Source organism: Myotis yumanensis, unplaced genomic scaffold (genome assembly GCF_028538775.1).
Source record: "Myotis yumanensis isolate MYYU_CA2020_CCGP unplaced genomic scaffold, mMyoYum1.0.hap1 SCAF_3, whole genome shotgun sequence".
Classification (NCBI taxonomy): domain Eukaryota; kingdom Metazoa; phylum Chordata; class Mammalia; order Chiroptera; family Vespertilionidae; genus Myotis; species Myotis yumanensis.
Genome location: NW_027223754.1, coordinates 127,845,206 through 127,858,736, shown reverse-complemented (window position 1 = coordinate 127,858,736; position 13,531 = coordinate 127,845,206). Strand labels below are relative to the sequence as shown.

At 34.9% G+C, this 13,531-nt stretch overlaps 1 protein-coding gene across 1 annotated transcript; it reads right to left on the bottom strand.

Annotated features, from left to right (window-relative positions):
- Positions 1-618: 618 nt before the first annotated feature.
- On the bottom strand, positions 619-8,871 carry LUM (lumican). The gene is made up of 3 exons (XM_070407592.1): positions 8,654-8,871; positions 5,383-6,259; positions 619-2,383 (listed from the first exon to the last, which is right to left on the bottom strand). The coding sequence occupies exons 2-3, from the start codon at positions 6,236-6,238 to the stop codon at positions 2,220-2,222; spliced, it is 1,020 nt and encodes a 339-aa protein (XP_070263693.1). The 5' UTR covers positions 6,239-6,259; positions 8,654-8,871; the 3' UTR covers positions 619-2,219.
- Positions 8,872-13,531: the final 4,660 nt, after the last annotated feature.

Genomic DNA, 13,531 nt, shown 5'->3' with positions numbered 1-13,531 from the left:
AGCAAGTTTCCTGAGTTCTGTGAGCTAGTCTATAAATAATCAAACATGAGGAGCAGGTGTTGGGAAATCTCTATTTTATAGCCAGTTGTTAGAAGTGCAGGACCTGGGGTTGTTACTGGCATCTGAAGAAAGGATACTGTCTTAACCTGTAAATCTGACACTGTCTCCACAATTATAGTGTCAAAATTGAGTTGAATTGTAGGATACCCACTTGATGTCCAGATAATTGTTTGGTGGTGGTGGGGAACCCTTCACTTCATGAATTAGAATTGGGATCTGGACACATAATGTAAGGTGTGTTTAAACCTCTTTGTAAGTGGAAGTTAGAAGCAGACAATTTACTTAGTGGTAAATTCTATTTAACATGAATAATATAATGCAGATTAGAGATGTTTTTTGAATTTTGATCTAATACAGTCATACACCACTTAGTGAGGATATGTTCTGGAAAATTCACCTTTAGGCAATATTGACATTGTGTGAACATTATAGAGTGCACTCACACAAACCTAGATGGTACAGCCTATTACACAACCTAGACTAATGGTATAGCCTACTGCTTCTAGGGTATACACCTGTACAGCAAATTATTGTATTGAAGACTTTAGGCAACTGTAATTCAATGGTAAGTATCTGTGTATTTAAACATAGAAAAGGAGCAGTAAAAAGTATGGTGCAAAAGATAAACCGTGGTACACTTGTATGGGGCACTTACCATTAATGGAGTTTGTAGAACTGAAAGTTGCTCTGGGTGGGTCAGTGAATGAATGGTGAGTGGATGTGAAGCCCTAGGCAGGGATGGCGAGCCTTTTGAGCTTGGCGTGTCAGCATTTTGAAAAACCCTAACTTAACTCTGGTGCCGTGTCACATATAGAAATTTTTTGATATTTGCAACCATAGTAAAACAAAGATTTATATTTTTGATATTTATTTTATATATTTAAATGCCATTTAACAAAGAAAAATCAACCAAAAAAATGAGTTCGCGTGTCATAGGTTCGCCATCACTGCCCTAGGACATCACTGTATACTGCTATAGACTTTATTCACACTGTGCATTTAGGCTCCACTAAAGTTATAAAACAATATGAGATTAAATCAAGCACAAGAGAAAATATGCAAAAAAGAGACATAAACAGGAGGTGTATGAGGCTGACATAACATGGTATTCTCCTTTACAGGGAACTTTTTTGTTTAATAAATAAAAAAGAATACATTCTAAAATAATGATAAGAAGTATAGCATGATAAATACATAAACCAATAACCTATTTATCATAATTACCAAGTATGTACTATACATAATTGTGTGTCTATACTTTTATATGACTGGCATTGTGGTAGATTTGCTTACACAAACATCACCTCCAACACAGGAGTAATGTGTTCTGCTATGATCTTATAATGGCTATAACATCACTAGGCTATAGAACATTTTCAGCTCCATTATAATCTTATGAGACCATCATTGTATATGTGATCCATCATTCACTGAAATATCATTATATGGTACATGACTGTATTTTATATATGAGAGAGATGAATTTTATAAGAAGTCAAACACAGTGATGCCATTTGCTATGTTTTATTTTACTATTAGCTTGTTAAACATAACATGCAAATAATAAAAAAAGAAACATACATAAGATTTTAAAGTGAAAAATAATTCCAGAAAGTTTTTCTAGGTAACTATATATATTCTTAATACTAACAATTCTGCTTTAAATGTATGTGGCTTCATGAATTTTGTTTAGTATTTCACAAAATCATTGGTCTCAAAATTTACCACCTGCTTTTCAGCTGAACAAATTTGAGCATATTAAGATAATTTGATTAAAGACAGTAAACATCCATATTTATGTATTCCATACTTTTGGGCACATTAAGTTAACATTTAGAGATATAAAACTCAGCTGACTTCCATGCAGACAGTAAAAAGCTTTGCACATCATTTGACAGTGAGATGTAAAAAGCACTAAATTTACAATTAACGCATTGTTTGATGTGTATGTGTGAGCATGTGTCATGCTTGTGATGAAATAGGCCTGCTTTTCATCTTTTCTTTGTAAAAAAGTAGTAAAATGTTTACAAAACATTTTCTCTCAGAATTTAAAATTCATGGAAGTAATAAACAACAACAAAAATGGACGCTATGAAAACCAACACACAAAAATACAAGCATAAGATGTTGCTCCAGGATACACGTCAATATAATTGAAATTAATTATTAGTGATAGTGATTTCATTTGCTACACGTAGACATTCATACATATTAGGTGGCAGACTAGTTTGGGTGATATTACGGTTGCCATCCAAGCGCAAATGCTTGATCTTGGAGTAGGATAATGGTCCCAGGATCTTACAGAAGCTCTTTACGTCAAGCTCTGGAAAATAAAGAATAAAAGATTTTAATAATATTTTCTTTTTTATTACATGGCTTAAAATAGTCATTAAAATTTTTCCAAGTCCATAATAATATCTAATAGGATTTCTTCCCCCTCTGCCTTCTCTTTTAAAGTCATTTATTTGGTGTATATTTGAATTAGAAATTACTAACGAAATATTTCAGACTACCAAATGATACAAAAATATTTAGTAAAGTAACTATGGTGGGTCAGGATGGTCAATTAAATTTTTCAAAGAATGATATTTATTGTAAGTTCTTAGATTAGAAAGACTAAGTGCATAATACTATCTAAGAATTTTTAGAAATATCTAGACTGATGATATGTAAAATTGTGCTGTTGTATGAATCATCTTGCCAATATAAGCATCCTGAGCTTTTGCATCTGGAAATTTGAAGGGTTAACTAGATGACCTCTAAAGTGTTTTCCTGCTGGCACACATCATGACAGACTCAAAGCTCCAAGGCAAAATCCAAGTCATGGAATGACCACCATCTGAGCCACGTCCTTTCCTGTTGGTTAGAAAGCTGCCACAAGAGAAAAACTGACTTAGTTTTTAATGGAAACAAAGATTGTTACTAGATTGCATGGTTTATGATGTGTGTACATAGAAGCTGTTTATGTTTGCTCAAGTCTATTTCAGATTAACCTTATCTAGTCCTTTGTCTTGATATTTTGTTTTATTCTCAAATTCTAATCAACAGTGACTTCAGTGGAAGCCCAAACATACTCTGCTCCTTACCTCTATGATGCTGTCTTAAATAAGTCATTAGTCAAATTGCAGAGATCTTTGTTATGCTACCTTCCACTAAGGAAGTATGGAACAATGGGATAAAACATGGCCTTAGGCCTATATTAATTTTCTGCCTTTGCCATTTACCAAATGGGTGGCTTTGGAATATTGATGCGATCTTCTTGTTAAACATAATATATCCATCACACTGTGTTGCATGAATATTAAATCAATTAAGGTATGCAAAGCACCTCACAGAGTGTTAGCACATAATATATACTAAATAATTACTGGTACCCTTTAAATTTTGTGGGTTTTTCTCTTTCAAATTATGTCACCATAGAAAGGTCTGTGATTTAAGCTAGTGTCTTAGACTTGCAAGTCTGAAAGATGAGAAATAGTTTTGGCTATAGATTTTCTAATAGTAGAGAAACATAAAGGGGGTCTTTTATCTAAGAAAATGTAGACAATTGATATACATAAGTATTACATGGCACAATAAACTAAGTCAAAGAAATGCAAGCAAAGACAAATGGCAACAATACCTGCAAGGTATACCTGGTATACCTAAATGTCCAGGTCAAGGAAGGAAGGGCGGACACTATTCATTTCCAAATGACCATATATGCTGGGCACTGTGGTTTCTATCTCAGCTTGGCACTGAGTGCCTGTCAGCATTTCGTCCATAGACCACCTTTTCCATCTCCCACATTGGCTCTTCCTTCTCTCACTCACATAATGAGGCCTTATTGTTACCCCTCCAAATTCTCCTGCATCTGTAGCTCTTCCCTTTCTTACTTCAAGGAATGAGGTGACCCTGCCCCTGATGCTAATCTCTACCCACCATGTCTAACAGGATTTCTTCAGCCCTCAAATCCTAAAACATCTTAAATCCAATTAGCATGTTGGCTAGTCTAAGTAGCCATACTCTTAACCACAAATGTTTATAATGTGGGATCCTATATTGCCAGATAGTGAGTTTTTTACTAGAAACAATTGTAAGGGCCCAGCTCTAATAGCTTGACTGTGTATTGTATGATAAGCAAGTTTTCCAGATATAAGAAAAAGCATGTGGCATTTTAGAGTTGGCAATCATGGTCTCCTTCATGAGATCACCCTCACCACCCTAGGAGTTACGGGAAACTTGTAGAATTAGAAATTATCATGTTAATAAGGCACAGGGCAATTTTTCTAAAAGGAATATCAATATTTTCATCCAGTATGACAAGACAACCAACTTTCATGGCATAAAGATGCTCAATTTGAATAGACTATTTAGCAGATACAATTGTTTATGTGTGAATCAGTGTTTCCCACTTGATTTTTCTTTTAGCAAGTTTGTCCAAGACCATTGGTTTCTCTTCTGCCAAGCTCTGATAAAGAAAGAGGTGGGGGACAGTAAATGTACATTTCCCACCGAAATCTGTATTGCTCAAATTGAAAATGCCCCCAGAAGACAAGAAGAGGGCATAAATAGTCCAAGTGGATCAGGTCAAACTCCCACCCAGAAAATAAATGAAAAATAAACTATATCATCAAGAGAAAGGGAGGAGAAACTGTGGGAAAATCCAATGTGGTGGAGGGTTGTGTATAAGAAAAGGAGCTCTGCAATACTATTTTTAAAATGTTCCAAATCCTTATCATGTACCTTCCCTCCTTAATCTTCCTCACAGACTCATAAGAACATTGGGAAGCCACACACATCATAACAGGGATAACAGAGATAGATGATGGTCATGATTGCAGAATACCATGTTGAGTCCCAAGTAAAGATGTCAGAGAAGACCATGAGGATATCAGGGCTGCTCTGAGGATAAGCCGGAGGGAGGCTTGAAAGCCTCTGCTAGCCATTCCTCCTCGGTACTCATTTGCTCCCCCTTCAGCTAGATCTTGCCAAGAAATAAATGTAGGACACAAATCTACGTCACGGAGGAGGCAAATAGTAGATAAATATCAAGCAATGACACAGCAGGATTAATTAGCCCAGAATATTAAATTTGAAGAAATTAAGGATTAAATTCTATGATCCTATTGGTTTCTTATCTGGACACTCGAAAGAAAGGCCAGATAATGGATAAATAACTAAGCTAGAATTTTCTATATTTGAATTAGATGGATATTTTATTGGCATTTTAATTATTTTTTTTAAGTGGCGCCAGATGCAATCAATATTTGTGTTGCACAGCTTACATGTTTAAAAACATTCAGATACATCCATCAAACACAAGCACAGCTTTCTACTTACTTTCAAGTTGATTGACCTCCAGGTAATAGTTTTCAAGGTTTTCACTGACAGTGGGTATGTTTTTTAGCTTATTATAGGAGAGATCCAGCTCAAGCAGAGATGATACATTAAAAGAATTTCCAGGTATTCCACTATCGGCCAATTCATTATGAGATAAACGCAGATACTGCAGTCCCTTAAAACGCTTGAAATATTCATCAGGAATGTTGCTGATCTTGTTGTTGTCTAAGTAGAGAGTTAGAAGAGATGTTGGGAGACCAGAAGGCAATTTGGTCAACTGATTGAAGCTCAAGTCAAGGTACTCAAGTGACTTAAGACCTTTAAAAGAAGCTGAAATGTCTTTCAGCTGATTGTGCTGAAGATGGATGAAGGTCAGGTTCACCAGTCCATCAAAGGAGCCGAGCTTTGTGATCTTGTTATGAGTAAGCTGCAGGTCCTCCAGAGATTTGGGAAGTGGGCCCACAGATTCCGTCAGGTTGTTGTAATTTATATGCAGCTTCTTCAGTTGTTTCAGTTTAGAGAAAATTCCTTTTAATTTAGAATTTTCTAGAAGGTTATGATCTAGAATGAGCCACTGTAGATCGGTTACATTTTCAAAGGCCTTTTCATCAATATGGTCAATCTGGTTATGCCTCAGGTAAAGGTACTTGATTCCAGGAGGCACCATTGGCACACTTTTCAATTTCAGCTCATCACAGTACATGGCCGTTGGATAGCTTGCAGGGCAGTTACATTCTGGGGCGCAGTTTGGAGATAATTGCCCATACATAGATAGGGGAAAATCATAATCATCATAGTATTGGCCGCTGGCACCACTGATTAGTGCTAATAGCAGAGTAAATGCACCGAGATTCATTTTTGGCGAATGCTTTGAATCCTAAGTAAAGTGGAAACATATAATAAAATAGTATACTTTAAGTAAGTGAATGAATATTCAATTTACAATGTTAAATTTATTAGAAAGATGTGTATTTTATTGTTTTTTGTTTTTTTTTATGAATCTAAGGATGTCTTTTTAATTTTTATTTAAGCATGAGGTTTAAGATGTATGTGTACAACTTGTGAGGAGGTGAACAATTTAGGCTTAGATCGCATACACACGCGCCCCCTACTGGGCAAGCCAGGCCTAACCTACCCAGTCAATCTCTCCAGGTTCTTCCTTAATTCAATGATTTCCTGTAAGAGGTGTCTGGGTAGTGCCCATTGACCACCATGCTAAAACACTACCTCAGAACATCCTTCAAAACCACAAAAAAAATGAAAATTAGGAGACAATTGTAAACTGTACCTTTTACCCTAGCATTCAACATCATTAAAATGTCTCATTAAGAAGACCCTTACTGGGAACATGAGCAACCTGTGGTTTTGCTGGAAGGAAAGCTGTTCTTAACTTGTGTGGCCAGAGATGGAGGGTGGCAAGGTGGAGGGATATGGGAGTGGGGAGTACATTCCTTTAAAAATGTCTGGTTATTGTTGTTGGTTCTGAGGGAAGGTAACAGAATTCTTAGTAGGGTGTGCATGGATATTATTTCAACTTTTGTTTAGCATTCCAGACTTTCAGGCACATTACAAAACTGTAATTCTGAAATTAATATTTAGTATATAAGTTTTAGTAAAACTAATGTTTATTAATCAGAAAAATGTCACAAATTCTAAAGATTTTTAAACCTAGAAAGTGATCCAACTTAATAGAAAAAAAGATATTCTTTTCCAAGTTTTGAATTAAAGTTTTCCTTTCTGTCAATGACTCACAAGTTCTCTACCTTCTTCATGCCAAAATTTAAGAAGGCATGGTTCACTTATTTGGCTATTAGTGCTCTTACAGAGAGGAAGTGGGAGAGATCTGGCCATTGAGCAAAGTCTGTATTTTACAGTGGCATTAGGAGCCATGGAAGAATGGATAAAACTGAGAATATAAATTAAAAACAATATGTAACAATGATCTAGTAAGAACATGTTTCCAAGGTGAGGCTAAATAAAGTATATTTTAATTGTTTGGAGAATACAAGGTCAGAAATTTAGGTAAAGGACAATAGCATACAAGAGTTGGACTTTCCTAGAATGAAAGCTATAGCTGAGGAGAAGTTGGTAACTCTGAGAGGGAAATCCTTAATGTGAAGCACCATCTACATGCCATAGGCAATAGATCTTCCTGTGAGAAGTATGGTATAAGCTTTTGGATCTAGGGAGTTTGGGATAACTAGGATTTTTAGTATTAGGAAGTTTAAACACCTTTGCTTTAACATGGAATTACAAGGCACTTTATTTTAGCAGATGAAACACTAAAAAAAGGTGTTAGAAACACTGATAGCTAACACAATGTAATTTGTAACTAGATTTTTAACTAACTTATTCCCCAAGAAAATGATGGAGTCATTTAATTTAGTTAACAAGACTTGGCAATGAGCATAATTAATATTACAATATAAGGTATAGTATGTTAATGTTGTAAAGATTTGTCTTGCTTTATTAATAAGCTTTGAGTTTATTTTATTTCAGTATACACTAAAATAGACATGGTAACTATAATGGATTGAATAGCAATGAAAAACATGCTTTCATATTTTTTGGCAGAATGAATCCAAAGAGAGTTTGTAGCTGTATAAGGACTCCACTATGAAGCAAAAGTGCACTTTATTTACTTTCCTCCCAGTTTTGGCAAATACCTGTGGTTATGGAGGAAATACTTTAAAAAAAAATGTTTCCCAGAATTTCTTCAAAACATATCCATTTTAAAACATACATCCAAAAAACATCTTTAAAATTAACAAAATAGAAATAAGTAATCCAAAAGAGGGTCTATGTCCTTAAGCTCACATTTTCTCACAACATAAAATATTTATGGCAAATTGTAACAAAAGATAGCAATATGTATGTGGCAAAAAAATATTTTTAATACTGCTTAAAATGACCTTTCTTTGCTGCAAAATTCATTGTAAAAATACTAACGTATATAACTCATTAGCATAAAATAAATATTTTCATTGCCATACATTTTTACTGTCTTGCTTAAATATTGTCTCATTCCAACCCTGAAACTTTTTATAACTTCCTTTGTCAAGCAACACAGCATATATTGTAAAAACTTTCTCTTAAATCCATAAGTCATGGAAAACATATTAAGAAAAGTGTGAGAGTAAATGCTCAGAAGTATGGATTTGCTGTTGAATAGCAATTGGCAAAGTTGCTCTAGAACTTTTTCTGTTCCTGTTACAATAAACACTGTCCCAAACAGTCAGCGTCCCCAGTGCTATAGTTAAACAGCACTTACCTTACAGTCTTGACTCTGCTTTCGTTAATTCTTAAAGCAGATGCAGTATGGACAAGAATCCACCAATATATGCTGTAAACTCTGTCAGGGCGGAACTGGCTGCCAGATTCTTAGTGATACAAGAGCTGGAGGGGGGAGACCCAGCCCAGTCACGCCAGTCTCTGAATGGAGTTATGTCATTGTGGGATCCTGTGGTATGGCATGTGAATGCTCTGCTCTCTAATGAAGTGCAGGTGGACTGGCGAGCAAGGACAGCCCAGTACATTCCCTATGGAATGGGAGAGGGATACATGCTTAACTAGCCCAAATGTCAGAGCTTTTCACCAAAACCTGAGCCCTGCTGCAAGGGAGGCAATCTAGAGTGAAAACATTTTTCTTACAAAGCTCTTCACTTCTGTAAGCTGTGGCAAAAATTAAATGTGATTCTCTCAGCCAACTGTCATGTTCCTCTAAAGGTCTCATAAAACATAAACAGAATAATTTCAGGAAAATGCAAATGAGCAGACTCAGAGGACTTGAATTCTTTTTTGCTTATTACTCCTGAAATCTATATTGATTTATTAGTACTAACAATTTTTGGCCAGGAGAGTAACTTACATTAGTTTCTGAAATATAAAAGTGCATTATTTACAGCCTGATACAAATGATAGATATCAACCTCTCCAGCTTCTAATATTAAGGAGACATGCTTTATGCTTTTCAGGTCTGGAACCAATCGGCAATGTTCTGCCTGTTTCTCATTTTGTGGATTTAATTTAGGAATTCATCCAAAATCTTACTTAGGGATAGTATTCTATAGCTTACTGCCAAAAAGCATAAAAGAGATAAAAATGTATACTAAAATATCACAGAGCAATGATCTTTCACTCTGTCACTGAATGCTTGGATATACTTTTCAAAACTAAAAATTATGCAACGTTGTAATCTCTCAAAGGCCTGGTTTGATATATCTTTTGTTGTCAGTTTCTGATGCATGCTTATAGATCTACTCATTTGCTTGTCTATTTCATTTTTTGGTTGTATCAGCTGTACTTATAGGAGTTTTTTTCCTCCAAAATTTTCATTTATTCAGGTTTATGAGAACTCTTAGAAATAGATATTTTAATATAAGTTGTCATATTGTAAGAATTTTCCCTTTAAAATAATTTAAATATGTCATTTTTAACTATGAAACCTATGAAAAACTATTTAATTTTCATTACCACTAATGTTTTTGCCTGAAAAATTAAAATTGGGGTAAATGCCTTATTTTTGTCATAGAATCATTAGAAAAGAAATAACAATTTTCTTGAAAGTAACATAGAATGGTGAGGTGATATGTAGTATATTTTATAATTATATTAGGAAAGTTATAGGAAGACATTAGTTTTATAATATAGAAAATGAAGAAATCAAGAAAAAAGACAAAATGATTAATCACATAATTAAGAGGCTCAGTTTAAGAGGATAGTTAAAACAATTCTAAACATTAACTTTGAGTTTGTCAAATTATATAATCTGAATTTTTTTTAAAACATTCTAGCTATGTACTCCTAGGACTTTTCTTTAAAAAGCAATAACATTTTTTTTTCTAAAATTTAAGCTTTAAAATCCATATAAGTATTATTAACACATTTTCAGCAATGGAGACTCAGAAATTCTAAATAATTTGCTAAACGTCAACTAACAAGTAAATGGAAAAACAAAATCATCAACATTTTCAATTGTTGGGAAGAGGGTGACAGGACAGAGCTGAGACAAGATAGTTAATATAGTCAGTTTGAAATATTTTATAGGCGATATTAATGTCAGTTGAGAAAGCCCTGAAATATTAACTAGGAAATAGTTTTTAAGTGGCAAAAATTAATTCAGCAGCAGTTTCTTTCCTTTTTATTTAATTTTTAATTGACTTTTTAGAGAGAGAGAGAAAGGGAAAGGGAGAGAGAGAGACATGGATGTGAGTGTGAAACATTGATCTGCTGCCTCCTGCACACCCCCTAACTGGGATCAAGCCAAAATCTGGGCATGTGCCCTGACTGAGAATTGAACAGCATGGGACAACACTCAACCAAATAAGTACCACACAGGCCAGGGCTACTTTCTTTATGTGTATAACACACACACACACACACACACACACACACACACAGCCACCTCTACATTTTAGACCTCTGGGTGACATATGAGCTTTCCATCCTGGTACATGGAGAGTCAGATCATTTGTGGTAATGAAAGTGGGAGGTTTTATCAATAACCATTTTTAAATGATTGAGTTGCTCCTTAGCTCACCAACTGGATTCCCTCTGTTACCTGAGACCAGCAGGGATGATGAGCACCATTATGATGATTTTACCCACCTCATTCTGAGTCCTACCCTGGACTTGTCAGACCCCCTGGCCCACCACAACGTGACTGTCTCATTTGCCATAACCATTTTGATGCAGATACTGCCTGTCCCAGGCTAGCTAGTGAACTCTGAAAAGTCAGTCCTGGAATAGGAAACAATAGAACCCAGATTTTGTGGAAAGATACAGATTAGAAACTTTCTGAAGCAACCTTCCAGCAGTAAAATGAAAAAATAAAAGTAACTTGATAGGTTAGATGTTTTCATTTTAAAAAATGCAAGAAAAGACACCATGTGTATAATGCAATTGGTACAAGTCCTGGCATGATATAAGGGATTGATACATTGAAATGCTTAATGTCTTATAGGTGTTATTGATTATTATTCATTGAGTTATAGAACCACAGATTTGAAATAAATCTCAAAGATTATCTAATCGATGGGTATTAAACAAATTCTGAGACAGGTCTTTTAATTCTCATGTGAAAAACTAAAGTTAACGTGTTACCAGTAATCCATCCAAAACTGTGGCATTGTTCTGCATTTTGGGTAAATGGATGGCAATCCACGTTTCCCTGCACTCTGTATACAGTGATATGTGACTGCGCCCACATAAGTGAAGTCCGCCGAGAGCATAGAACATGATGAAATAGAATGACAATTCCCTATTATTAGAGGAGAAAGTTCCATTTTCATTATCTTATATATTGGGATTACAAACTCAACTTTTTCTTATTACAAATTACATAAAAGTAGTTTGATTTAGCACATTTGCAAAATACAGGGGGAAAGAAGAAAATAAAAATTTTAGCACATTTAGAGAATACTTACAGGAAAAAAAGATGAAAACAAATACTCTAGCTCAAAGATAACAATGTTCCTGTGTTTTTTATTATGGTGTGAGTACGTATACATACAAACTTACAGACACTTTGGTTTTCACAATAATATTACGATATTATGTTTATGGTTTTGTATCCTTTTCCACATAACAACTAGCTGTGGATACTTTTATATATCATTAAATATTATTCACTGATGTCATTGTTAATCCTATATAATAAAAGCCCAGTGACTGAAGGGCGGAATGACCAAAACTACCGGTTGACCAGTTGCTATGACTTGCACTGACAACCAGGGGGCAGACACTCAAGGCAGGAGCTGCCCCCTGGTGGTCAGTGTGTTCCTACAGTGGGACGGCTGATCAGGATGAGCAGTCACTCAGAGGGCAGGATGAGCGGCACTCCCACAGCAGGCCGATCCCCTCAGGTCACGCCCCCTACCAGTGCACAAATCCCGTGCACTGGGCCTCTAGTTAGTAGATGAAACTCTATTATATAGATGTACCATATGTGGTGTTTATTTTTTAATATTACAATGAACACTTGCTTTCTCTTATAATTTGTAAACCACTATCATATACAATAGAATTTTATTCTTCAAATTAGTTATAACTAATTTGTATACTCTGCTTTTGTCAATAGACATTTTAAATGAAAATACCATTTTAATAGTGGTTTGTATTTTCAAATCAGGCAATAAAGAGTGGATTAGAATTTTTTCTCTCCTCACATCAATCTTAGTACCATTCTTAATTTCAGCATTTCTTATGAGCCATGAAACTAGCTTTCATCCTCATAGTCCTTATGCTCATATGGATGTATATTTTAAAACTCATTCTATAATTGATTCCATTTCTCCTAGCATTTTACATAAAATATATTTTCAGAATTATCAATAATAGGCTTTATTCTACTATTGCATTCATTCATTTGCATTATAAAAATAATATACATGAATGGCATAGCACACTGACATATTTAACAGGATATAAGGTAAAAATAACTTGTACTCAACTGAATTTCCAATCTCAATCCTTAAAAGTTATCATTGGCCCTAACTGGTTTGGCTCAGTGGATAGAGCGTCAGCCTGTGGACTGAAGGGTCCCAGGTTGGATTCTGATCAAGGGCATGTACCTTGGTTTCGGGCACATCCCCAGTGGGGGGTGTGCAGGAGGCAGCTGATCGATGTTTCTCTCTCATCGATGTTCCTAATTCTCTATTCCTCTCCCTTTCTCTCTGTAAAAAAAAAAATCGATAAAATATATATATTTTTAAAAAGTTATCATTGTTTAGATTTTATTACTTCAGAAATTTCAGACATTCCTATATATAACAGAATTTAATCTCTCTTGCTCTCTTTTATCCTATATATCTTGCACTTTTCACCTAAAATATTTATCTTGTCTTATTAATACATATGACTTTGTATTATGTTTTATATGGCTACTGAATACCCTAGTATATGACTGTATCAAAAATTATGTCTTTGCTCAACGTTGAGTGTTTCATTCAGTAGTTCAATGTTAGTGTTGTGTTTTGATTACTTCATTGTTATGAAGAACAATGCTTTAGTGAGCAAATTTTGTGCACCAGTGCATTATATAGCTTAAGGACAATCCCAAAAGTAGAATTTCTGGAAAAACGTATGTGCAAATTTTAAAACGATGCCATTTTTGCCTAATTGCCTCCACAATGTTCTCCTGATTATCACT